This window comes from Sebastes fasciatus, chromosome 22 (genome assembly GCF_043250625.1).
Source record: "Sebastes fasciatus isolate fSebFas1 chromosome 22, fSebFas1.pri, whole genome shotgun sequence".
Classification (NCBI taxonomy): domain Eukaryota; kingdom Metazoa; phylum Chordata; class Actinopteri; order Perciformes; family Sebastidae; genus Sebastes; species Sebastes fasciatus.
Window position 1 is genome coordinate 20,859,241 of NC_133816.1, and position 23,964 is coordinate 20,883,204.

The following is a 23,964-nucleotide window of genomic DNA, read 5'->3' on the forward strand; positions in this document are numbered from 1 at the left end:
AGGAGGGTAAATACAGGTATATTCAAGCAGGAAAATAAAGTGTTTTTTAAACATTAAAGTATGTAAACATGTTCTAGTAGAAACACAAAATACAAGTTTGAACCTCGAAATGAGCACGATATGGGACCTTTAAGGATAAAAAATGCAAGATATTAATAACTGACCAAAGTTGGGGAGCTCTGTGAAGCCTTCCTGTGCAATGTCTCTGATCCAGGCTTGGAGCTCCAGGTCCTCTTGCACATCACGGTCCGACTGGTAGTACAGGTTCACCATACCTGAGACAAAGCTGGAGGAAGAGGCACATAATTATAATAATATACCATACATTTATGTAATGAACATGACCTCTGTGACCTCGTTGCAGTGTGTGTTATCTACCTGAGAATGGCCTCCCACACCATCAGACCGTGTTCTCTGTAGAAATAGTTGGGGAGCTGTGAAACTCCTCTGTCATTGAAGTCATTGTTGGGCTGGAGGGATCGGTAGGTCAGCACCTTGTACTCCCTCTGAGCCAGAATCAACAGGCCGTCACCACCCGTAGACACGACCTACACAACACCAACATTATCATAATAATCATCTTCAGATTGTTTTTTACACACAGCACTGTGTGTTTATTTCAAAGGTCAATATTGTGGCTGTGATGAGGTGGAAGTGGAGGTGACGACGCACCCTTTTGAAGATGCCATTCGGCGAGATGAGCTGAGTGCGCCCCCTAACGTTGATCTCTAGAGTGTAGCGCAGATGAGGGGCCAGCAGCTGCAGCAGGAAGACACAGAAAATAATATAAATTAGTCAATTAAAACAATATTTGTGTTAAAAAAGAGAAAGCGACATGAGTCTATTGCCTATTCTGAATTTACCATGTGACCTATCAGAGTACAGGTAATTCCACCCCTCCTCAATGTTATAAAATACGGAACTGAATTGTAAAACTGGCAGAGTTGAAAGCTAGAAAAGCAGGAACTTAAACTGTAATACTGTCAAAGGTGGAAGTTGAAATCAATTAACTCGTTAGACAGAAAGTACTGTTTGGCTGGAATGAACCTTTAAAACTACAAGTAGAATTATTTTTTTTATCAGTCGTTAGACAGAAAGTGGTATTTGGGTGGAAAGTAGCAGTAGTAGTAGTAGTAGTAGTACCAGTAGTAGTAGTAGTAGTAGTAGTAGTAGTAGTAGTAGTAGTAGTAGTAGTAGTAATAGTAATAGTAATAGTACCAGTAGTAGTAGTAGTAGTAGTAGTAGTAGTAGTAGTAGTAGTCGTATTAGTAGTACCAGTAGTAGTAGTAGTAGCAGAAAGAGCAGCAGCAGGAGCATTAGTGGTAGTATTAGTAGCAACAGCACTAGTAGTAGTAGTAGTAATAGTATTAGTAGCATCAGCAGTAGTAGTGGCAGCAGTAGTCGTATTAGTAGTAGTAGTAGCACTAGTAGCAGTAGCAGTAGAAGCAGAAGGAACAGCAGCAGGAGCATTAGTGGTAGTATTAGTAGCAACAGCACTAGTAGTAGTAGTAATAGTAGCAGTAGTAGTAGTAATAGTAGTAGTAGTAGTAGTAGTAATAGTAGTAGTAATAGTAGCAGTAGTAGTAGTAGTAGTAGTAGTAATAGTAGTAGTAATAGTAGTAGTACCAGTACCAGTAGTAGTAGTCGTATTAGTAGTACCAGTAGTAGTAGTAGTAGTAGTAGTAGTAGTAGTAGTAGTACCAGTAGTAGTAGTCGTATTAGTAGTACCAGTAGTAGTAGTAGTAGTAGTAGTAGTAATAGTAATAGTAACAGTACCAGTAGTAGTAGTCGTATTAGTAGTACCAGTAGTAGTAGTAGTAGTAGTAGTAGTAGTAATAGTAGTAGTAATAGTAGTAGTACCAGTACCAGTAGTAGTAGTCGTATTAGTAGTACCAGTAGTAGTAGTAGTAGTAGTAGTAGTAGTACCAGTAGTAGTAGTCGTATTAGTAGTACCAGTAGTAGTAGTAGTAGTAGTAGTAGTAGTAGTAGTACCAGTACCAGTAGTAGTAGTCGTATTAGTAGTACCAGTAGTAGTAGTAGTAGTAGTAGTAGTAGTACCAGTAGTAGTAGTCGTATTAGTAGTACCAGTAGTAGTAGTAGTAGTAGTAGTAGTAGTAGTAGTACCAGTACCAGTAGTAGTAGTCGTATTAGTAGTACCAGTAGTAGTAGTAGTAGTAGTAGTAGTAGTACCAGTAGTAGTAGTCGTATTAGTAGTACCAGTAGTAGTAGTAGTAGCAGAAAGAGCAGCAGCAGGAGCAACAGTTGTAGTAGAAGCAGTAGTAGTAGTAATAGTATTAGTAGCATCAGCAGTAGTAGTGGCAGCAGTAGTCGTATTAGTAGTAGTAGTAGCACTAGTAGCAGTAGAAGCAGAAGGAACCATTAGTGGTAGTATTAGTAGCAACAGCACTAGTAGTAGTAGTAGTAGCTAGAACTTTTAAAACTGTAAGTCGCTAGACAGAATATAGCAGATAGAGTTACTCTGTAGAGATTTTATTTTGAAAAAAAAAACTTGTCTTGAGTTCCCTGTTGAGATACAATTACCTTCTGGGGTTTTTATTTTGAAAAAATCCCTCCCCAGTGGTCTGTTAACATATAGCTGAATCTCACATCCCCACAATAATATGACTGACCTTATATATAGGGTGCACAGCAGGAAGCTGTCTCAGAGTAGCCACACAGAACACCTCGACCACCAGGTGAGTCCTGAGCAGGTGAGACAGCACCTGGAACACCTGGAACTCAGAGTGACGCACCCACATCTTAGCCGACAGCCAGGCCAGGGGCGGGTCTTTGGGCAGGAAGATCGGCGTGTCCAGTCCCGGAGTCTGGTCCAGCTGAGGACGAGGAGGGGAAACTATCAAATAAACAGCCTTTCTTTGATGTTCATATATTCTCAGCGTCCATTCAGTACTGTCAGACATTTACATTCAGTGTTGTTAAGTTTACATTCAGTATTTGCAGGTTTTCATTGAGTTTTCATAATTTTATTTCAGGTTTACATTAAATATTCTTATGTTGTCATAAAATATTCTCAGATTTTTATAAAACATTCTCAGATTTACATTCTCAATTCTCAGATTTGTATAAGATTTTTACAGGTTTACGTTCAGTTTTCCAAGATTTTATAAATATTTCTCAGGTTTGCCTCCAGTATTCTCATATTTTTCTTTCAGTTTTCTAAGATTAAACAAATATTTCTCAGGTTTACATTCAGTATTCTCAGAATTTTACAAACATTTCCTCAGATTTGTCTTTCAGTTTTCTAAGATTTTATAAATATTTCTCAGATTTACATTCACAATCCTCAGATTTGTATAACATTTTCACTGGTTTACATTCAGTATTCTCAGATTTCCATAATATTTTTGAAAATTGCATTCAGTATGCTCAGAGTTTTACAAAGATTTTCTCAGATTTTCTTTCAGTTTTCCAAGATTTTATAAATATTTCGCAGGTTTACATTCAGTATTCTCAGATTTTTAGAACTATTTCCCAGGTTTGCCTTCAGTATTATCAGATTTCCATAATATTTTTTGAAAATTGCATTCAGTATTCTCAGATATTTACAAAAAAAATCTCAGATTTTTCTTTCAGTTTTCTAAGATTTTACCAACATTTCTAAGATTTCCATTCACAATTCTCAGATTTGTATAACATTTTCACTGGTTTACATTCAGTATTCTCAGATTTCCATAATATTTTTGAAAATTGCATCCATGATTCTCAGAGTTTTACAAAAATATTCTCAGATTTTCTTTCAGTTTTGTAAGATTTTATAAATATTTCTCGGATATACATTCAGTATTCTCATATTTTTCCTTCAGTTTTCTAAGATTTAATAAATATTTCTCAGGTTTACCTTTAGTATTCTCAGATTTCCATAATATTTTTGAAAATTGCATTCAGTATTCTCAGATTTTTACAAAAAAAAATTCTCTGATTTTTCTTTCAGTTTTCTAAGATTTTATAAATATTTCTCAGGTTTACATTCAGTATTATCTATCAATATTCTTTGATTGTATATATTTTTCTGTCAGATTTAAATTCAATAGTTTCAGGTTTTCATTCAATATTCTCGTATTTTCAGCATTCTCACGATGCATTCACTAATCTCGGATGTCTAAGTTTTTCATTCAATATTCTCAGATTTTCATTAAATATTTAATAACTATTCATTGAATATAATCTGTGCCGGTGTGATTGTGTGCATGCACATCAGTAACATGTTGAGTTCGGTCTATGGGAATGATGGGTGTGAATGAGGATATATACCTGTATAGCGATAGGTATGAGTCCGTCGTCTGGGTGTTGGTACAGGAGACAGAGCGGAGCGGCGATGTACTGAAGTTTACCCCTGATGGTGTTGGTGGGAATCCCATCCATGATGGCGAAGTCTAACAGGTAGATATTCCCTGCCTGGACAGGTGATAAGCAGAAGAAGAATGTGGACATGGAAGGAGCAGAGGATGAGGTGAATTATTAAAGCCTGTATAGATGGTGTAGAGCGTTTCTCCACCTTGAGCTCTTTGTCCAGGTTGGTCCTGGGAGCCATGGAGCTCTGCACCATGTCTGCTACGACCGGGAAGTTCTCCGGCAGCTTCTTGCACCTCTGGATCATTCTCGGGTTGGAGCCATTCATGCACTGGTAGCCAAAGAACCAGTCCTCCTTCCAGTGATCCATACAGTACTCTGAGTCAAACACATACTGGGTGTGTAATTAAAGCAGCAGTCGGCCAGATTCGAACAAATATGATGTGTAGTGTGTATTTACCCACCAGCTATGGGGCTTCGCAGCTTCCAGAAGATCCGTTTGAAATCGTCCAGGTCGCTCCAGGACTTCCCAAACCGGATGGCCAGCTTCTTCAGGGACAACTCCAGCAAGCTGAAGAGAAGAAAGGGCGCATGTTTATATTTGTTGTTCATAGTTCATAGTTTTAAACCCTCATAATGAGGACATTTCTGCATTGTGAGGACATTGTCGCCGCCCCTACTTTAAAAGACTGTTTGAAGGTTCAGACTTGGTTTTAAGGTCAAGCTTAGAATTAAGTTTAGGTTAGGTTTGGGTTAAAATGCAGCACTCTTATTGAGGTGAGTAAAATACTTTAAAATGCCATCATAAAAAAAATATATATAATGTTTTCTAAAACCCCTAAAATCAATTGAGTCCACTAGCTCAAGATGGACAGAGATTGGTTTAAAAAACAGTAAGACTCTCATGAAATATGGTCTAATCAGCCCCTTTCTTTAAAAGAGAAATGTTAAAATAGCAGCCCAAATAAATAAAATAAATATGAATACAGATATTTTTTGTAAAATTCATCATAAATAATATATATATAAAAAATATAAAACACACCGAACAATACACAGCGTGGGTTAGTATTATGTAAAATTTAAAACTCATCATAAATAATATATAAAACATACCAAACAGTACACAGCTTGGGTTAATATTAAAATAATAAATATAAGTATATTATAAGTATATAAGTGCTGTAAATTAAATGTAATATTAAGTTAATTTAAGACACACCAGACAATACAAGCCATAGGTTAGTATAAAAAATTAAATGGATAATAATAATAAATAAAAAAATACATTAATAAATACATACATAAATATTAATAATTATTATTATTAATAATAATAATAATATGTATTATATATATATAGAGAGAAAGTAAGCTGCTATAAAAACATTTGCTCCAAGGTAATTAGAAGATTTCCCCTGCAGGTGGCATCCTTGTTTATAGAGAATTTATTGATTTAAAATATCAAACCTTAAAAAATGCCAAGTCCATTCTAACTGCTTAATTTTATAAGTGCTTTAAAAAAAGTGCATGCTCTAAAACAAGGTTAGTATTAAGTTTAGATTAGTGTTAGGGTTAGGGTATGGGTTGGGCATTTAGTTGTGAAGGTTAGAGGCCAGCAAATACATGATGTCAGTGCTGGTCCTCACAAGTATAGAAACACCTACGCATATTGTAATGAATGTTCAAAGTCGCTCCTCTTCTCGTTGTCAAAGCGGACGTCTTGGGGTAAATCTTCCTCTGTTTCAGCGTCGATGCATCTGGGGACCCCTGGAGCCCACGTTACCCATCTGAGAGACAGAAACAGCATGATACGAACATTAATACATATTTAATAACACATCCAGTCCAGAAAGTGAAGCTTTGTGTTGTTTGGACCTGTAGGTCGTCTGTCTCTCCTGCAGCTCCGTCTTCCGGTGTGCCAGCAGCTGAGGTAAGGACTCGTCCTTCAGTGTCTTCGCTACGGAGACAGGAAGAGAGGGGAGGCAGGAAAGAGCATCTTTAGCAACAGTTCAGACCAAACTCTGAGGTCTGAGAAGTGAAGCCAACGCTGAAGCGCCTTAAACTTGCATTCTTCCTAATAGCCAGCAGGGGGCGACTCCTCTGGTTGCTAAAAGAAGAAAGAAGTCTGATTGTATAGAAGTCTATGAGAAAATGAGCCTACTTCTCACTTGATTTATTACCTCAGTAAACATTGCAAACATGAGTTTATGGTCTCCATCGCTAGTTTCAAGTCTTCTTCAATACAGCATGATGTTCATTTAATAGATTATGATCCCATTTAGAGTCAAATAGACCATAAAGCAGGGGATGCTTTAGGACGGTGCTACCACGGCGTCTTGTCCAACCCTTGTTCCAAGATTGGGATCAGTGCCGATTTCATGCTACAACGGATATTTAGTTTGTTTACACTACTGCATCCATCTCTGCTCAGGTGGGTTCATAGCAGGCTGAGTTGGACTAAACATTATAAAACAGCTGAACGAATGATCAGTCCACACAGCAGGTTTTGCATGTCACTGTTGCCAGGACAAAAATAGAACTTGATGCTCGGCTATCAGGAGAAATTTGAATGGCAGAGCTGCAGCTCAACGGCACCTTCTCAGCTGACCATTAGGAGTTGAGTTTGTGCACCCAATTACACTGATATCAGGCTATTAAATAGGCGTTATCAGCCGCTATAAGCACCATAGATGTGGGACATTAGGGGCCTACTACACCTACTACTAAAAGTGAACATGTAGCATGTAAAACTGAATGAAACATCACATTTTGAACACAAACAAAACGTCTTCTTTAGGTTTAGGCAACAAAACTACAACTTCTTTAGGTTGCTAGAGGTCGCTGTTGTGTTCTTTTATACCTTCTTTTGGTGATCTAACATGTCAATAGATGATAAAACCTACTGCTAGGTGTAGTAGGCCCCTATTTACTCACATCTATGGGTCTTATAGCGACTGATAACGCCTATTTAATAGCCTGACAACAGTCTAATAATCGGCTGATTCTGAATGCCTAGAGTGTTTCCTACCTGTTCCCTCTCTTATCTCCACCTTGACGTTTCCTATAAGCCAGCGGTAACACGGGAAAGTCAGCGCTTTGTCTCCGCCTGGAGGCTCCACCGTTACGTAGCTACAGAACCAGTTATCTTCCAACCAGTACCTCTGTTTCTCCAGTCTGACCAGTAGCAGGGGGCCTAAAGGTGAAGGGCTGGTCACCTTGTACTGGTCCACCTGACGGAGAAAGAGAAAGGAGAAAAATCATCCCTGCGATCGCTGGTTATAAACACTCACATCAGCATCACACACACACTTACTGCTCCTCGACAGAAGTCCAGTCCAGGGTTGTCCAGCACGGTGCGTTCACTTTCCCCGTTCTCCCCCACCAGGGTCACATAGATGTAGTTGTTGGTGCCCGAATACTCGGATTTACCCGTTGCTACGGTTACCGTGTAGACTTCCATCTAAGGACATGAACACACAAAGTTCAACTGATAACAAGTGGGTTAATCACTGATTTTTTATCTGTTCAAAATGTCGCTTAGAGGGAGATTTGTCAAGTATTTAATACTCTTATCAACATGGGAGGGGACAAATATGTTTGCTTTATGCAAATGTATGTATGCTCATAACTGTCAGCTGTCAGTGTGCTGACTTGACTATGACTTACCCCCAAACTGCATGTGATTATCATAAAGTGGGCATGTCTGTAAAGGGGAGACTCGTGGGTACCCATAGAACCATTTACATATCTGGAGGTCAGAGGTCAAGGGACTCCTTTGAGAATGGCCATGCCATTTTTTCCTCGCCAAAATTTAGTAGCTAGTAGGACATGGTTGGTACCGATGGATTCTTTAGGTTTTTTTGGAAAATTTTTCAGACATTTTTTCGACTTTTTCTGACATTTTTTCTGACATTTTTTTTCTGACATTTGTCAAACTTTTTTTTAGTTTTATTGAACATTTTTCTGACTTTATTTGGAAATTTTTCAAACTTTTTTCGGACATTTTTTCAGACATTTTTCAGACAAAAACCAAAAATGGCCATGCCAGTTTTTCCTCGCCAAAATTTAGCGTAAGTTTGGAGCGTAATTTAACCTCCTTCACGACAAGCTAGTATGACATGGTTGGTACCGATGGATTCTTTAGGTTTTTTTGGACATTTTTTCTGACATTTTCAGACTTTTTTCGACTTTTTTTTTACATTATTCAGACATTTTTTCAGACTTTTTTCAGACAATTTTTAAAACTTTTTGTTAGACTTTTTTCTGACATTTTCAGACTTTTTTCGACTTTTTTTTTTACATTATTCAGACATTTTTTCAGACTTTTTTCGGACAATTTTTAAAACTTTTTGTTAGACTTTTTTGGACATTTTTTCTGACATTTTTCAGACGTTTTTCAGATTTTTTTTCTAACAATTTTCAGACTTTTTTTCGACTTTTTTTAACATTATTCAGACATTTTTCAGACAATTTTTAAAACTTTTTCGACTTTTTTTCGTGCATTTTTTTCGGATATTTTTAAAACTTTTTTTCGACTTTTTTTGGAAATTTTCCAGACATTTTTTGGAAAAAATTTCAGACATTTTTTGGAAAAAAATTCAGACATTTTTTCAGATATTTTTCAGACCCTCACGCATTCACATATCTGGAGGTCAGAGGTCAAGGGACCCCTTGGAAAATGCCATGCCAGTTTTCCCTCACCAAAAATTAGCACAAGTTTGGAGCGTTATTCAACCTCCTTCGTGACAAGATAGCATGACATGGTTGGTATCAATAGATTCATTAGGTTTTTCTAGTTTCATATGATACCAGTATCTTAACTCTAGCTTTAAAACTCTGCCCGCTACACAACCACAATTTGTCGACAGGGCGACAATCTGATGATATCTCAGAGGAAACCCACATACTTCTACAGGAAATGTTTACTGAAGATGATAAAACACTTTAGTGTCAAACACCCATAATGATGATGATGATTCACAGTTTAAGCTGTTGCATATAAGCTTTTACATTATCCAGCATGTCATAGGAATCAAACGCTCCCTCAGCTGTCACTGTAGCTGTCACATCGGGCACGAATATTTCCTGGTCATGGTCAATTTGAATATGTTTTCCAAAAGTAAGCAAATGTTTAAACCACACAGACGCAAATGAGCTGATGTGACAACAGATAAGAGCTCTTCAGGCCTCTGGCAGGACGTAACAAAGACCTGCTGTCATTACATACATATCTGACTGTAGATATATGGTGCTAGGTGTTCACACACATTAAATATATTTTAATTTAGGCTTAGATGGAGACATTTTTCTATTGCTTTTGTACTGATAGAAAGGATATTGTTTAATTAAAGAATTGTTTAATTAATTATTTTCCAAGCTCTGATCTCATGAATATATAAACACATATATATATATATACATATATATGTGTTTATATATTTATGAGATATATATATATATTTATAAAATAAAGAAATAAATGTATAAATACCTTTAAAAATAAATATAAAATAAATTAAAATAATTAATGCAAAAAATAAATAAATTAAAACATTAATAAAAATAAATAAATATAAGGGAAAATCAAACAGAAGAGTAAATAAATAAGGAAATTAATACAAATATAAATAAAGACGGAAAATAAATGTATAAAGAAAAGAATACAGAAATAAATAAGTTTGGGGAAGTTAGGGAAAACAGCTAATTATTAATATAATTAATTAATAATGAGTTAATAATTCTCAAAGGGGTCCCTTGACCTCTGACCTCCAGATATGTGAATGTAAATGGGTCCTATGGGTACCCACGAGTCTCCCCTTTACAGACATGCCACCTTTATGATAATCACATGCAGTTTGGGGGCAAGTCATAGTCAAGCCAGCACACTGACACACTGTTATGATTTTAGTATATGTTTTTGCTAAATGCAGTACCTTTGAGGGTTTCTGGACAATATCTGTCATTGTTTTGTGTTGTTAACATATTTCCAATAATAAATATATACATACATTTGCATAAAGCAGCATATTTGCAACACTCCCATGTTGATAAGAGTATTAAATACTTGACAGATCTCCCTTTTAAGGTACATTTTGAACAGATGATCACTCCAACGCATTGAGTCAACACTGTGGGTTTTACCAAACACAGTGATGAAACTGTGTGTTTCCCACAGCAGTGTCAGCCAGAGTGCAATAGCTTCCAACACTTCAGTGTCAAAACGTCCCTGCAAACCTAACGGAGTAAACTCAATGCAATCAGCATCTTAACAATAATATTATCTATATTTTTACACCTAGGTTGACAGGACAGATGCCTGGAATAGTAAAGAGTTTGCACATCAGCTTAATTTAATTTCTAAAGTTTTAACTTGTTGATTGCGGCACATGAGTCTCACTCACCTTATAGTTCAGACTGTTTTCCCAGATGAGTATCAGCCCGTCCTCTTCTTCCAAAAAGAGATTTCCTCTGGCTTTGTTTGTATTGTGGCACCTCCCTTTTGGTTACTTTCTCCCCCCGGATCCTATTTCTTCTCTTTTAAAAAGTCCTCACAGGTCAGTAAGTTCAACAGTTAGCATGTAAGAATGCAGAAATCCTCCCTCTCTGTTTTCTCTCTGGCGCAGTTTGACTCTGTACAGCAGGAGAGGAGTTACCTCACAGCTCTACTGAACTCTCTGCTGCTCACACACTCAGTGCTTTGTGTAGTCTCACCTAGAGAGAGAGAGAGAGAGAGGGACAGAGAGAGAGAGGGACAGAGAGAGAGAGAGAGAGGGAGAGGGAGTTGCAAAAGGGAAGTTGGGTCAATATCTGGGCTGCACCACAGGATGAGCCTGTCTGATAACACTCACTTTACAGAGCAGCAGCAGCAGCATACCAACAGTAGCTGAGAAAAACGTCACATTCTCACACACTGAATTTAAAGAAGTACATAAAGTGAAGTGAAGTAACGCTCCAAAGTTTAAAGGTCCCATATTGTAAAAAGTTAGATTAGATTAGATTTTTATATTATAAAGCAGGTTTAAGTGCTTTATAAATACTGTTAAACTATCAAAACGCTGAATATACGGAGAAATACACACAGCCTGTATATTCAGAAATTGTGCGTTTGAAACAAGCCGTTAGGATTTCTGTCCATTTGTGATGTCACAAATATACTAATATTTAGACCGTTACACGGTTTCAAACGTAAACATTCTAAATGTGTGCCAGTTTACTTATTTCCTGTTTTAGTGTATGTGAATGACATCAGCTGACAGGAAGTAAACATGGACCCAAACTGTTGCCTAGCGACGCAATTTCGTTGCCATTCCATTGAAATGCGCTAAAACGGAGCGTTTCAGACAGAGGGTAAATACAGGTATATTCAAGCAGACAGTACGAGGAAAATAAAGTTTTTTTTTAACATTACAGCATGCAAACATGTTCTAGTAGAAACACAAAATACTAGATTAGGTTGTGTTGCTCTGGCTCTACCTGTTTTGCGTGGAGAGGAGGTCGTGTTGCTCTGGCTGTACCTGTTTTGCGTGGAGAGGAGGTCGTGTTACTCTGGCTCTATCTGTTTTGCGTGGAGAGGAGGTTGTGTTGCGGAGGTCGTGTTGTTCTGGCTTTATCTATCTGGCGTGGAGAGGAGGTTGTGTTGCTCTGGCTCTATCTATCTGGCGTGGAGAGGAGGTCGTGTTGCTCTGGCTCTACCTGTTTGTTAGGGGTTTTTCTGTGGACGTTTTTCCTTATCCGATTAGAGGGTCATACTAGGACAGAGAATGTCGTATCCTGTACAGACTGTAAAGCCCCCTGAGGCAAATTTGTGATTTTTGGCTACACAAATAAGATTGACTTGACTGCCGGGTTGCAAACCATAGATGTACTAACAGAACTGGATACAGCATTGGAGGCGGGGCCCCGTTCATTCCTATGAGAGTTGCTCAGTGGCGCATGAAGCCAAAATGGCTCGACTTCCGACTGGAAAAGTACCCCAATCTTCCGGCGATCTTCTGCATCCACTGGGCCATCGGACATGCCCCGCTTGGTCACGGGGTCACAGCCGTCACGCTGTCGTCACAGCTTGCTAACTCCGCCTCAAATTTCTCAAAAATTCTTAAAAAGCCATTTAGTAATATGAGAAGCCTGGGTTACATCACCTCATCCTCCTGATGATGATGATGATGATGATGATGATGATGATGATGATGATGATGATGATGATGATGATGATGATGATGATGATGATGATGATGATGATGATGATGATGATGATGTAACCAGCCCTGAAACACAGCTATGTTGTAACCCTGAGGACCGCATTCAGGATGCACATGTCTGTGGGAGTGTAATGAACAGACTGTTGACCGTGTGAAAGTTTGAACAAAGTAAATTAATATTGGCTTCCTCTTCCCATCACTCATCGTATGTACAATGGTTTGGTTAGATCAGGGGTCTGCAACATGCGGCTCTTCAGCTCTTTTTTCTCCTAAAGTTATGACTTTATTCTCGTAATATTACAAATTTTTTTCTCGTAAAGTTATGACGTTTTTCTCATAATATTAAGAGAAAAAAGTCGTAATATTACGAGAATAAAGTCATAACTTTACGAGAAAAAAGAGACAATTACACGTAAAATTACTACTTTATAATATTACGACTTTTTTCTCGTAACATTATGACTTTATTCTGGAAATCTCAGATTGTTGTTTTGCGGCTCCAGACATTTTATTTTTTTGCCTAAAACGGCTCATTTGATAGTAAAGGTTGATGACCCCTGGGTTAGGTTCATAAAGGGGATTCTCAATGATGGATGCTGCCAGTGAGGGGAGAAAGATAAGCCCCTCAGGAAGAGCGCTGGTCGTTGATGCTAGTTTTCGTAGCGGCCAAACGGCGGTACTAAAGTGGTCTGAAGGAGGGACGTTCCAGAGAGGTGGAGTTTTAGCTTATCTTAGGTTCTGTGATACTAGTAGTAGAACGGAGGCATCATTCAGTTTGATCCTTCTGAGCTGGGCCTCTAAGAATGCTCACTTTTGTCCTCTCTGCCTTGAGCCCATTTTTCTCTGTCTTGGTATGCAATTACTTCTGGCTCAACTCTTGTCCTTACATGCCAGAACACAACGTACTCTACATGTTAGATTTTCCCACAGATTATACAACATGGAGCGTTGACTGCCAGGGAGGTGGAGCCGTATGCAGCGATTACAATCAAGTATTATTTCACCAACTGTTTTCCCGAGCATCAAATGCATAAAGAAATTTAAAAAGAAATGTGTAAAGAAACGTATAAAGAAAAGAATACAGAAATAAATAAGGGGTGAAATGCAAAGGGAAAATCGTGCAGAAATAAATAAAAGTATAAATAATTAAATAAATATATACATTTAAAAATAAATAAAAAAATAAAAAAATTAATTAAAACATTAATAAAAATAAATGATCAACAGGGAAAATCAAACAGAAGAGTAAATAAATAAGGAAATTAATACAAAGATAAATAAAGCCCCAAAAGAAACGTATAAAGACACAAAATACAGAAATAAATAAGTTTGGGGAAATAAATAAGGGGTGAAATGCAAAGGGAATACCGTGCAGAAATAAATAAATAAATGTATAAATGCATAAATTTAAAAATAAATATCAAATGAATTTAAAAATGAATAAATAAATAAAAAATAAATGGAAAATATAAATTAAAACATTAATAAAATAAATAATAAAATAAAAGGGAAAATCAAACAGAAGAGTAAATAAAGAAATGAATACAGATAAATAAAGACGCAAAAGAAACATATAAAGAAAAGAATACAGAAATAAATAAGGGGTGAAATGCAAAGGTAAATCGTGCAGAAATAAATAAATAAATGTATAATACATAAATACATCTTAAAATAAATCTTAAAAAATGAATGCAAAAAAAACATCAAAACTACAACTTCTTTAAGTTTAGGCAAGAAAACTACAACTTCTTTAAGTTTAGGCAACAAAACTACAACTTCTTTAAGTTTAGGCAACAAAAATACAACTTCTTTAGGTTTAGGCAAAAAAACTACAACTTCTTTAGGTTTAGATAACACAACTACAACTTCCTTAGGTTCAGGAAATAAACTACAACTTCTTTAAGTTTAGGCAAGAAAACTACAACTTCTTAAATTTTAGGCAAGAAAACTACAACTTCTTTAAGTTTAGGCAACAAAACTATAACTTCTTTAAGTTTAGGCAACAAAAATACAACTTCTTTAGGTTTAAGCAAGAAAACTACAACTTATTTAAGTTTAGGCAATAAAACTACAACTTCTTTAGGTTTAGGCAATAAAACTACAACTTCTTCAGGTTTAGGCAACAAAACTACAACTTTTTTTTTTACTTTCTTTTATAACAAAGCATACGACAGTGATGACAAAACATAAAGAGCACACAAGATACATATAAATCCGAGAAAATCACTGGATACACCAACTGTAGGATACTATGTACTGTATACAAGAACAAAAGGCAGCTGTACTTGGGACTGAAGTAATGTGCTACTTCTCTTAGCTTCATGTTAAACTACTTCAAGCTGGATGAGAGTAAAAAGTTGGTGGTGTCATGATGTAATGGAGGTAACTAAAGCATGGGAAATGTCACTAATGATTCAGTATCCCAGCAGTATCTGCTGTATCCATGGTAACGTCAAATCAGTCCAGGGTTGGCAAATATTTATGAGCGGTTCGATCCGGAGGCGCCGTCTTCGTCGTCGGGTGGACAGGCGACGAAATCGGCCAACATGGACGCAATGGCTTCTTCATCCCGCTTGAGGGACAGAGAGAGAGAGACAACTGATGAGACATGTCGACAAAAAAAGTAAAACAAAATGATTTCTATTCTATTGTCATATTCTACCGAAGTGGCCTTTGTTGAACAATAAATATTATTAAAAAAAGTTTTAGTCAGAGTTTCGTCTCTTTGCTTCTGAAATTAATGTTTCAGTTTTAATTTGCTTCTTTATTTATTTATCTATCTTTGCTTTATTTATTTATAAATTTATTTTTATATTTTTTTTTAAATGGATTTATTAATTTTTACATTTACTTTTTATATATTTATTTATGCATTTATTTTTTATATATTTATGTATTTTTTTATAAATGTATGTATCTATGGATTTATTTACTGTATGATTTCCCCTTTGCATTTCACCCCTTTTCTATTGTCATATTCTACCAAACTGGCCTGTGTTGAACAATAAAATATTATAAATATAATAAGCATTGACAGTCCAAAATGGCGGCAGCGGGTGTTGTCAAAAATACAGCAGTTTCGTCTTTATGTAGATATAAACGGCTCATTCTAAGCTAACGAAAACACAACGACTCTTATTTCCAGGTGATTATACATTAAAGAAAACATACTTATTAATATTATATTACGTGTCCAGCAAGCTGATTGGTTGTTTTCTCTATTTTTTATTTCAGTCTAAGAAATTAAATTAATTTTCAAGGCACGTAATATTTAACTAGGAAAATCAATAAATCCAAAATCAGCCCCGACTTCATACCTTTTTCTTCTCCGTGGTTCGCCCCGCCTCTTCCTCCCTGTGCGCATCGTCTCTCTTCCTCTTCACTCCTTTCCCCTCCTCCTCTCCATCACTCTCTCCGCTGCCTCCTGCTCCTTCCGTCTCCTGCTGCTCTGCTTTCACTTGCTCTCTTTTCTCGGCGTCCGTCGTCTCCTCTCGCTCCTCTTTTGTAGTCGGGTCTGTTGAGGTTTCGGGATCCGCTGCTGCTGCTGCTGCTACTATGGGGGGGTCTCCCTCTCCAACAGCTGCTAGCTCCTCCTCCTCTTCCTCCTGACGACTGGGTGGCCGGTCGCCACTCACGGTGGCTTCTTGTGCAGGTTCAGCTCCCGGCTCCTGTTGAGTTGAAGAGTCAGCTTTAGGTGGGGCACTCATAACAGCTTTACTTATCTAAAGATGGGCATTCACTGTACAATTTTAGCCCGTTTCTGGCCCGAACTTTGAGCCGCACGGACCACAGTCGGACCAAATTTCATTTGACCTGCCATCTCCCCCTAAAGACTCCCTGTACCCCCCTAAAAAAGACAAAAAAGCGGGTCCATTATGGGTCTCAGAGGGTTAACTGTTTAACAATACCATTAATCGGTTAAAGCAGGGGTCAGCAACCGTTACTATCAAAAGAGCCGTTTTAGGCAAAAAAAAAATAAAAAATAAAAAAATCTGTCTTGAGCCGCAAAACAACAATCTGAGATTTCCAGAATAAAGTCGTAATATTACGAGAATAAATTAATAACTTTATGAGAAAAAAAAGGCGTAATATTACGAGAATAAATTAATAACTTTATGAGAAAAAAAGGCGTAATATTACGAGAATAAATTCCATGTAAAATGTAACATGTAAAATTACTACTTTATAATACTATGACTTTATTATTATAATATTACGACCTTTTTTCTCGTAAACCTATGACCTTATTCACGTAATATGACTTTTTTTCTCCTAATATGACTGAATATTATTCTCGAAACCTCAGATTATTTTTTTATTCCTCAATGTGGCCCTAATACTCCGTCGTACCATAGACCTACAACAATGATAAATAAAAAAGAAAATATAAACAAAAAAACAGTTATTCATTTCCATTTTTAAAAATCCACAGGGAGCCACTGGAGAGGAGCTGAAGAGCTGCAGGTTGCTGACCCATCGGTTAAACGGTTAATTATTAACATCCCTGGTACCGACCTGTTGATTCTGATTGGTTGAGCATTCTTCTGCGGCGGCTGTCAGCTCGATCTCATTGGCTCCTTGCGCCCACGACCTCGTCGTCGCCTCGTCCTGCAGCTCTCCTCCCGCCGCTGCCCCTCCCTCCTCCTCGGTCTCCTCCCTCTCCTCCAGCGCTCCTCCAGTGACGCACAGGATCTGCGGCATGGTGGGGTCGTCCATCCCTTCACTCTCGTCCTCCTCGCCGTCCCCCTCGCCCTCCCGGGCCTCCTCCAGGACGCCGATGCTCTCCACCTTCTGCACCTTCATCCTGTCCTCTGCAAACAGCGTCCTGTTGGTCTGGATCTCCTCGATCCCTCCTTCTGCTTCTCCCTCCACGCTGAACCCGGCCATCCCTGCTTCATCCACCGCCGCTCGGAGCACGTTCCCCCCCTCTATCCCCGCCTCCCCGGCCTTGTCCTCCGCTCCTTCCAGTGGAGGTATATCCCCGTCCTCTTCCTCCTCCTCCTCTTCCTCCAGCTCTTCCCCCTCTTCTTCCTCAAACTCGTCGTACTCTTCCCCGTCGTAGAACTCGTCCTCGGCGAAATCGCTCACTTCCTCCTCCTCGTCCTCCTCGTCCATCCCGTCCTCCTCCTCGTCCAGCTCCTCGTCATCCTCCATGTCCTCCTCCTCTTCTTCCTCCTCGTCGGTGCTGTTAATGTTGATGACGGCGGAGTCTTCGTTGCTGGCGGGCGGCGGTTGGTGCTGGTGGAGGTGCCGTCCCTGCTGGCTCAGCTGATTCTGCAGCTGGTGCATCTGGAGCGGCAGCGCCATGGCACCGGGCTGGCCCGCCGCCGAGGGCTGCATCAGCATCTGCTGGAGCTGGGGTCGGCCGGGCAACGAGTCACCCAGACCGCCGGGCGGAGCCGGGAGCGTGCTGGAGTTCAACGGTGGAACCAGGGAGACCACCGAGGAGCTGGGAGGCGGGAAGGAGTTGATCGGGGTGGTGGAGGTGGTGAGTAGCGGGGAGGAGGTGGCGAGGTCGTTGGGGAGCGAGACCCTGTCTATTGTGGTTGTTGTTGCTGTGGTGGGGACCATGGTGACGGACTCTCCTCCTGGTAGTGTGACTGCAGCGCCTCCTGGTGCAGCGGAGGTCATGTTCTGAGAGTTTGCCGCCGTCGCCGCCGTCTCATCTTGCTGGTTCTCCATGTTCAGCATCCCCGGGGGAACGATGACGACGCTGTCATCCGAGTCGCTCGCCAGAGAGATCTCCACGTCCTCCGCTTCCTCCCTGTCGTAGCGGACGAACACGGGTCTCTGCCCCTCCGGGAGGCCCAGCCCGGCGGAGTCCTGGTGGTGGTGCGCGTGCGGAGACAGGATCATGTCTCCCGGGGTGGGGGCCTGGCCCGGGAGCCCCGGCACCAGGGAGAGATGGTTCTCCAGAGAGCCCAGCAGGGAGGCGGGACCCAGGCCGAGGGAGTGGCGGGTGGGGAAGGGAGGACCGGGGGCGGGGCCTCCTAGGAGCGTTGGCAAAGTGAGTCCGGCGGTAGGTCCCTGGGAGGAGGGGAGGACCGGGGCGGTGGGGGTGGGTTTCAGGGTGAGGGGCGGTAAGGGGAGGGCGATGGAGGGAGTGCGAGGGTGGAGGAGGGCGTTACAGACAGTCAGAGCCTCGGCGCAGAATGTAGAGACCTGAGAGGAGCACAGAGAGAGACTCGTTAAACACTGTGAAATGACGGACAGCAACAGGACACACCGCAACTTCTGGTCCTGTTCTACTGACACCGCGCCCCCCTTTTTAAAAACTGATCAAGTGCATGACCCGGTCATTCAGCAGGTCTTACTCCTACACTCTTCCTCCCTTCCTCACCTTGAGATTGCGGTCATTGCGTCCGCTGCTGAGGATGGACACGGCGCAGGTCAGAGGTGGAGGCCAGCAGGGTGACGGGACCAGAACCAGAGCCAGCAATAACCTGAAAACCAAAACAACAATACACTGATATGAACCCATCTACACGACAATACTACTACTACTTGTACTTGTACTCGGTCTGAAAAAAAGTGGTATCGGTGCATCCCTAGTTCTCATCTTCTACAACTTACAAGCCAAACTAAACATTATTTAAATACACCTTTGGAAGACAAAGTTAAATCATGTGAAGGAAAAGGTTGAATTGTGGCGCTCTGCCTGCAGCGACTTTATTACAGAAATAATGCTCTACATTAAAAGTAACAACCAAAAGCTCTGCACATGTAAATCTAGTACCTGTACAGCTCCTGTCGGGTGAGGGTGCTGCTGTACTGCCCGCTGACGCACCCTGCTGATTCACATGAAGTGCTGCTGCTGGTCTGCTGCTGCTGGAGACGCACACACAGCGGCAGCACGACGTCATGGAGACGCTGAGAGAGAAAAAGAAAACGGAAAAAACTCAGTGAAAAAGAGAACGAGACGTTGGTTCTGCAGTAGAGGTGAGAGGGGGTTACGTGATGACATTTACCTTGTGGATATCGTCTTTCAGCAGTGTACCGCTGGTCAGTATGATGTGCCTCAGTGCTGTGAAGACAAAAAAATTAAATCGGTGTGATGACACCAGACAGATACGAGTCTATTCTACAGGATGTAATCAAAGCGAGGCAGCATCTCACCTCTGAGGGCTGAAAGACAAGTGTCCTGATTGGCCAGGAGGTCTCCTTTCCTCTGGAGTGACGGCCCGACGGTGTCTGCGATGACCAGCGGTTTAGTCCTCCGCGGGCCCGGCTTCCCTCCGGGAACCGCATCTGCTGACAGACCGGCCCGGAGCTGCAGGACAGGACAGAACACAGAGGGACAAGTTGAAGACAAACAGGAGACACTTGCTCCTTCAAACTACTGGCTCTGACTGGCTGGCGAGCGAACTACGCCCGAAAACAAAAAACGAGCCGTTTTTGGCTGCTGTTGTGCGATTAATCGTGATCAACTATGGACAATCATGCGATTGATAAATCAATTAATAATACTTTAATCGATCGAAAGCCTTAATCTCTAAATACGCTCAAACTAACCACGTGGAACTAACCTTGACAGACTCCGCTCCTGGTGTGATGTCACTAAGCAGGTGACTGAACAGGAGTTCGGAGTGACCGGGGCTTCCCTGAAGGATGCTAGCGGAGGCTCCGGCCACCTGGACCCACAGCTCTACGGTCCTGTACACCGACACCCGCACCGAGCTGTGAGGATGAAGAAGAGACGCACAAGACATGATCTGATGTTCCAGCCTTCTTCCATGCCTCGACCACTTAACGAACCAGTGTGTATCCTGTGTTGTTATCGGCTGCAGTACGTTACCTGTAGGCTCTCTGCTGTCCCAGACTGGCTTCAGCTATCGGCGTCCAGGCAGACAGCGTTTGAGAGAACAGCCTCTGTAGCACAGCAGCGTACTGGACCATGCCGCTACGCACACTGCAAGACAGGCAGTGTCAGCACCACAGCATATGATATACAAGTCTATGAATTGAAAAGCAAAGAGAGTGTGTGTGTGTGTGTGTGTGTGTGTGCATGTCAGTACTCACGCTATGATAAGAGCTGATAGGACCTCCAGTGTGTTGGTGTGTATGATGGGCAAAACCAGCAACCTCACGCTGCCATCTCCTGTTAAATTCTGACACACAGTCAACGAAAAACACGGATCAATATTGATAATTTGCACGTGTATTCAAAAATATAGATTACACCCTCTGTTTTTCCACTTATACACAACCATCTTCTAAATATCTGAATGTGAAATACTCAGTGTGTGTGTGTGTGTGTGTGTGTGTGTGTGTGTGTGTGTGTGTGTGTGTGTGTGTGCTCACTATGCTCTTGGAGCTGACGGCGAGGACTCGGCACACCAGGTTGAGTATCGGTCTGACAGGCAGACGGACAGCGGAGGCTGGATCCACCCTGAAGGACAGAGAGATAAGAGCTGGTATGGATAAAGAAGTATAATCCTAAAACTGGAGCGCTCTTCTGAACAAAAACGTTATATATATATATATATATATATATATATATACACAGCGGGTAAAATAAGTATTGAACACGTCACCATTTTTCGCAGTAAATATATTTCCAAAGGTGCTATTAACATGAAATTTTTAAATGACACAGGGAAAAAGTATTGAACACATGAAGAAAGGGAGGTGCAAAAAGGCATGGAAAGACAAGACAACAGCTGAAATCTATCAGTAATTAGAAAGCAACCCGGCCCCTTGTCAGTGCAGATTAATATCAGCTGGTTCAGTCCCAACTGATGGCCTATAAAAAGGTGTCTCATTACCAAGGTGTCACACAAGAAACATCTCATGATGGGTAAAAGCAAAGAGCTCTCTCAAGACCTTCGCAACCTTATTGTTGCAAAACATACTGATGGCATTGGTTACAGACGCATTTCTAAACTTCTGAATGTTCCAGTAAGCACTGTTGGGGCTATAATCCGGAAGTGGAAAGGAAACATCATTTCACCGTAAACTGGCCACGACCAGGTGCTCCTCGAAAGATATCTGACAGAGGAGTGAAAAGAATTAGCGGAAGAGTTGTCCAAGAGCCAAGGACCACTTGTGGAGAGCTTCAGAAAGACCTGGAATTAGCAGGTACAGTATGCAAGTATGCACTCAACCGCCATTGCCTGTATGCACGCTCACCACGCAAGACTCCATTGCTGAAGAAAAAGCATGTTGAAGCTCGTTTAAAGTTTGCTGCACAACATTTGGACAAGCCTGTGAAATACTGGGAGAATATAGTCTGGTCAGATGAGATTAACTCTTTGGATGCCATAATACACACCATGTTTGGAGGACAAACGGCTCTGCACATCACCCTAAAAACACCATACCAACAGTGAAGTTTGGAGGTGGGAACATCATGGTGTGGGGCTGCTTTTCAGCATACGGTACTGGCAGACTTCACATAATTGGAGGAAGGATGAATGGAAAAATGTACCGAGACATTCTTGATAAAAATCTGCTGCCATCTACCAGGATGATGAAGATGAAACGAGGGTGGACATTTCAGCAAGACAATGATCCCAAACACACAGCCAAGGAAACTCTCAATTGGTTTCAGAGAAAGTTGTTTGTTTTGTTTCTTTGTATGTATAGATTATTTGGGTTGTTACCAACATCTGGTGAAAATGTCATGTTAATAGCACCTTTGGAAATATATTTACTGAGAAAAATGGTGACGTGTTTAATACTTATTTTACCCGCTGTATATATTTATATTAGGGCTGTCAATCAATTAAAATATTAAATTGTGGTTTATTGCATGATTATCCGTACTTAAATGTGATTAATCACAAATGAATCGCAGTTTTCATCTGTTCAAAATGTACTGGACCCCTTTGAAAATGGTCATGACAGTTTTTCCTCGCCAAAATGTAGCGCAAGTTTGAAGCGTTATTTAACCTCCTTCTCAACAAGCTATTAAGACACGGTTGGTACCGATGGATTCATCAGGTTTTCTAGTTTCATATGATACCAGAATCTTCACTCCAGCTTAAAAACTGAGCCTGCTACAACCCAAGAAATTTGACAGCCCTAATATATTTTTTTGTGATTTGGGTGAACTGACCCTTTAAAAGGTGGATTTCCCTTGAAGGTGTGTGTGTGTGTGTGTGTGTGTGTGTGTGTGTGTGTGTCAGTGTGTGTTTGGTACCTGAGTGTGTGTTTGAGTGCCAGGCAGACGGCTGTGTATCTGTGCTGGAGCTGCAGCAGCAGCAGAGGATCCGACTGGTCGAGATGAGAGAAGGCCAGCTCCACGCCCGGACCTTCGTACTGCACCGCTCCATCTGTCACCAGCAAACAGCGAGAGCTTTTAAAACAAACTGCATCAACAGAGTACGACACACATGATGTAAATCATCACTGCCACCGAGGGTTTGAACAGCTTTAACCCTTTGAGACCCGTGATCCAGACTCACTTTACTGTCTTTCAGAGACTCTAGCAGCTTCAGAAACTAGAAAAGGGGTCTGTTGGGGGGTCTCAGAAGGTTAAGAGAGAAATAAGACATGTAATAGGTTTTAATTTGACTCTCACGGTCTGTCTCTCTATTATATATAGAGGTAGAGAATTAGATCATTCCTGGCTCTACAGAAACATTCGACCATCACCGATAGAAACGCGTACCTGTTTCTGAACCCTGGTAGATCTGAGCCAGCAGGCCATTGGCCGAGGCCAGCAGGCAGTGAATCTGATTGGTCCAGCCCTCGGCTCTGCCGGCGCTCACGCCTCTGTCCAACAGGCCGCCCAGACAGGGCAGGCGACCGTAACACTGACAGGCCATCTGACACAACGACAACGAGGAGAGTTAGATGGAAGAAATGTCTTCAGAATAAACAGCTTCATGTTTCAGAGGGTCACAAACCTCTTGTGTCTTCTTGTTCGTGTTGTCCATTTTGGAGAGGAAATACGCCCCCAGTTTGTCCTAAAAGAAGAAAAAAAAGACTCTTTAACTCAAAGTTTCTACATCGAGAAATCTTTCTTCTTCATCTCATGTGTTCATCGGAGTATCTTACCCTGAGGGATCCACAGGCTCGGGGGTAGAAGGTCATACAGGCGGTCATCCCCTCCATGGCTGCAAGCTCACACTGAGACCACAGGAGGAACAAAGCTGGTTACTATTAGAGCTCTCTTCACTGTCAATTCACCTCTTGACTAGGGATGTCCATAATGAACCGTTTAACCGTTAACCGACATTAAGCATTTTAAGCATCCCTAGTATTAAATGTTGTGAGGTGACCATGTCGTGTCCCCTCACCTCCGTCTTGAGGCCCAGCAGAGATGTGAGGATGCCCAGGATGGAGTTGAGGCCGACCTCCCTGGCCAGCTCTGCTAGCTGTGACGAGTACTGCAGTAAGTCCTTCAGGATGTTCACCGCCAGCTGGATGGTCTGGACCGGAGCCTGAGACTACGGGATCAGAAACACAAGAGAAGGTGTTAGGCTGGGGAGAATTTCAGGTTTCCAGT

General features: G+C 40.9%; 2 protein-coding genes across 2 annotated transcripts in view; both read right to left on the minus strand.

Moving 5' to 3' along the window:
- The window catches only part of alox12 (arachidonate 12-lipoxygenase), a 30,612-nt gene extending 19,589 nt beyond the window's left edge, over nucleotides 1-11,023 (minus strand). Inside the window, exons 1-12 of the mRNA XM_074624464.1 lie at nucleotides 10,716-11,023; nucleotides 7,628-7,774; nucleotides 7,343-7,544; nucleotides 6,190-6,271; nucleotides 5,979-6,101; nucleotides 4,776-4,882; nucleotides 4,517-4,689; nucleotides 4,273-4,416; nucleotides 2,631-2,834; nucleotides 673-759; nucleotides 379-548; nucleotides 165-286 (exon numbers count right to left, since the gene is read on the minus strand). Of these exons, the coding sequence (XP_074480565.1) occupies nucleotides 165-286; nucleotides 379-548; nucleotides 673-759; nucleotides 2,631-2,834; nucleotides 4,273-4,416; nucleotides 4,517-4,689; nucleotides 4,776-4,882; nucleotides 5,979-6,101; nucleotides 6,190-6,271; nucleotides 7,343-7,544; nucleotides 7,628-7,774 (1,561 nt within the window). The 5' untranslated portion in view covers nucleotides 10,716-11,023. The remainder of the gene's footprint in view (nucleotides 1-164; nucleotides 287-378; nucleotides 549-672; nucleotides 760-2,630; nucleotides 2,835-4,272; nucleotides 4,417-4,516; nucleotides 4,690-4,775; nucleotides 4,883-5,978; nucleotides 6,102-6,189; nucleotides 6,272-7,342; nucleotides 7,545-7,627; nucleotides 7,775-10,715) is intronic.
- A 3,624-nt stretch (nucleotides 11,024-14,647) lies between these two features.
- Nucleotides 14,648-23,901, minus strand: pelp1 (proline, glutamate and leucine rich protein 1). Its single transcript, XM_074622879.1, has 16 exons — nucleotides 23,756-23,901; nucleotides 23,514-23,585; nucleotides 23,363-23,422; nucleotides 23,125-23,281; nucleotides 22,654-22,786; nucleotides 20,814-20,901; nucleotides 20,532-20,620; nucleotides 20,308-20,421; nucleotides 20,039-20,189; nucleotides 19,629-19,782; nucleotides 19,481-19,536; nucleotides 19,249-19,382; nucleotides 18,853-18,955; nucleotides 17,028-18,674; nucleotides 15,830-16,180; nucleotides 14,648-15,084 (listed from the first exon to the last, which is right to left on the minus strand). Exons 2-16 carry the CDS (start codon nucleotides 23,568-23,570, stop codon nucleotides 14,992-14,994), a joined length of 3,387 nt encoding a protein of 1,128 aa, XP_074478980.1. The 5' UTR covers nucleotides 23,571-23,585; nucleotides 23,756-23,901; the 3' UTR covers nucleotides 14,648-14,991.
- Nucleotides 23,902-23,964: the final 63 nt, after the last annotated feature.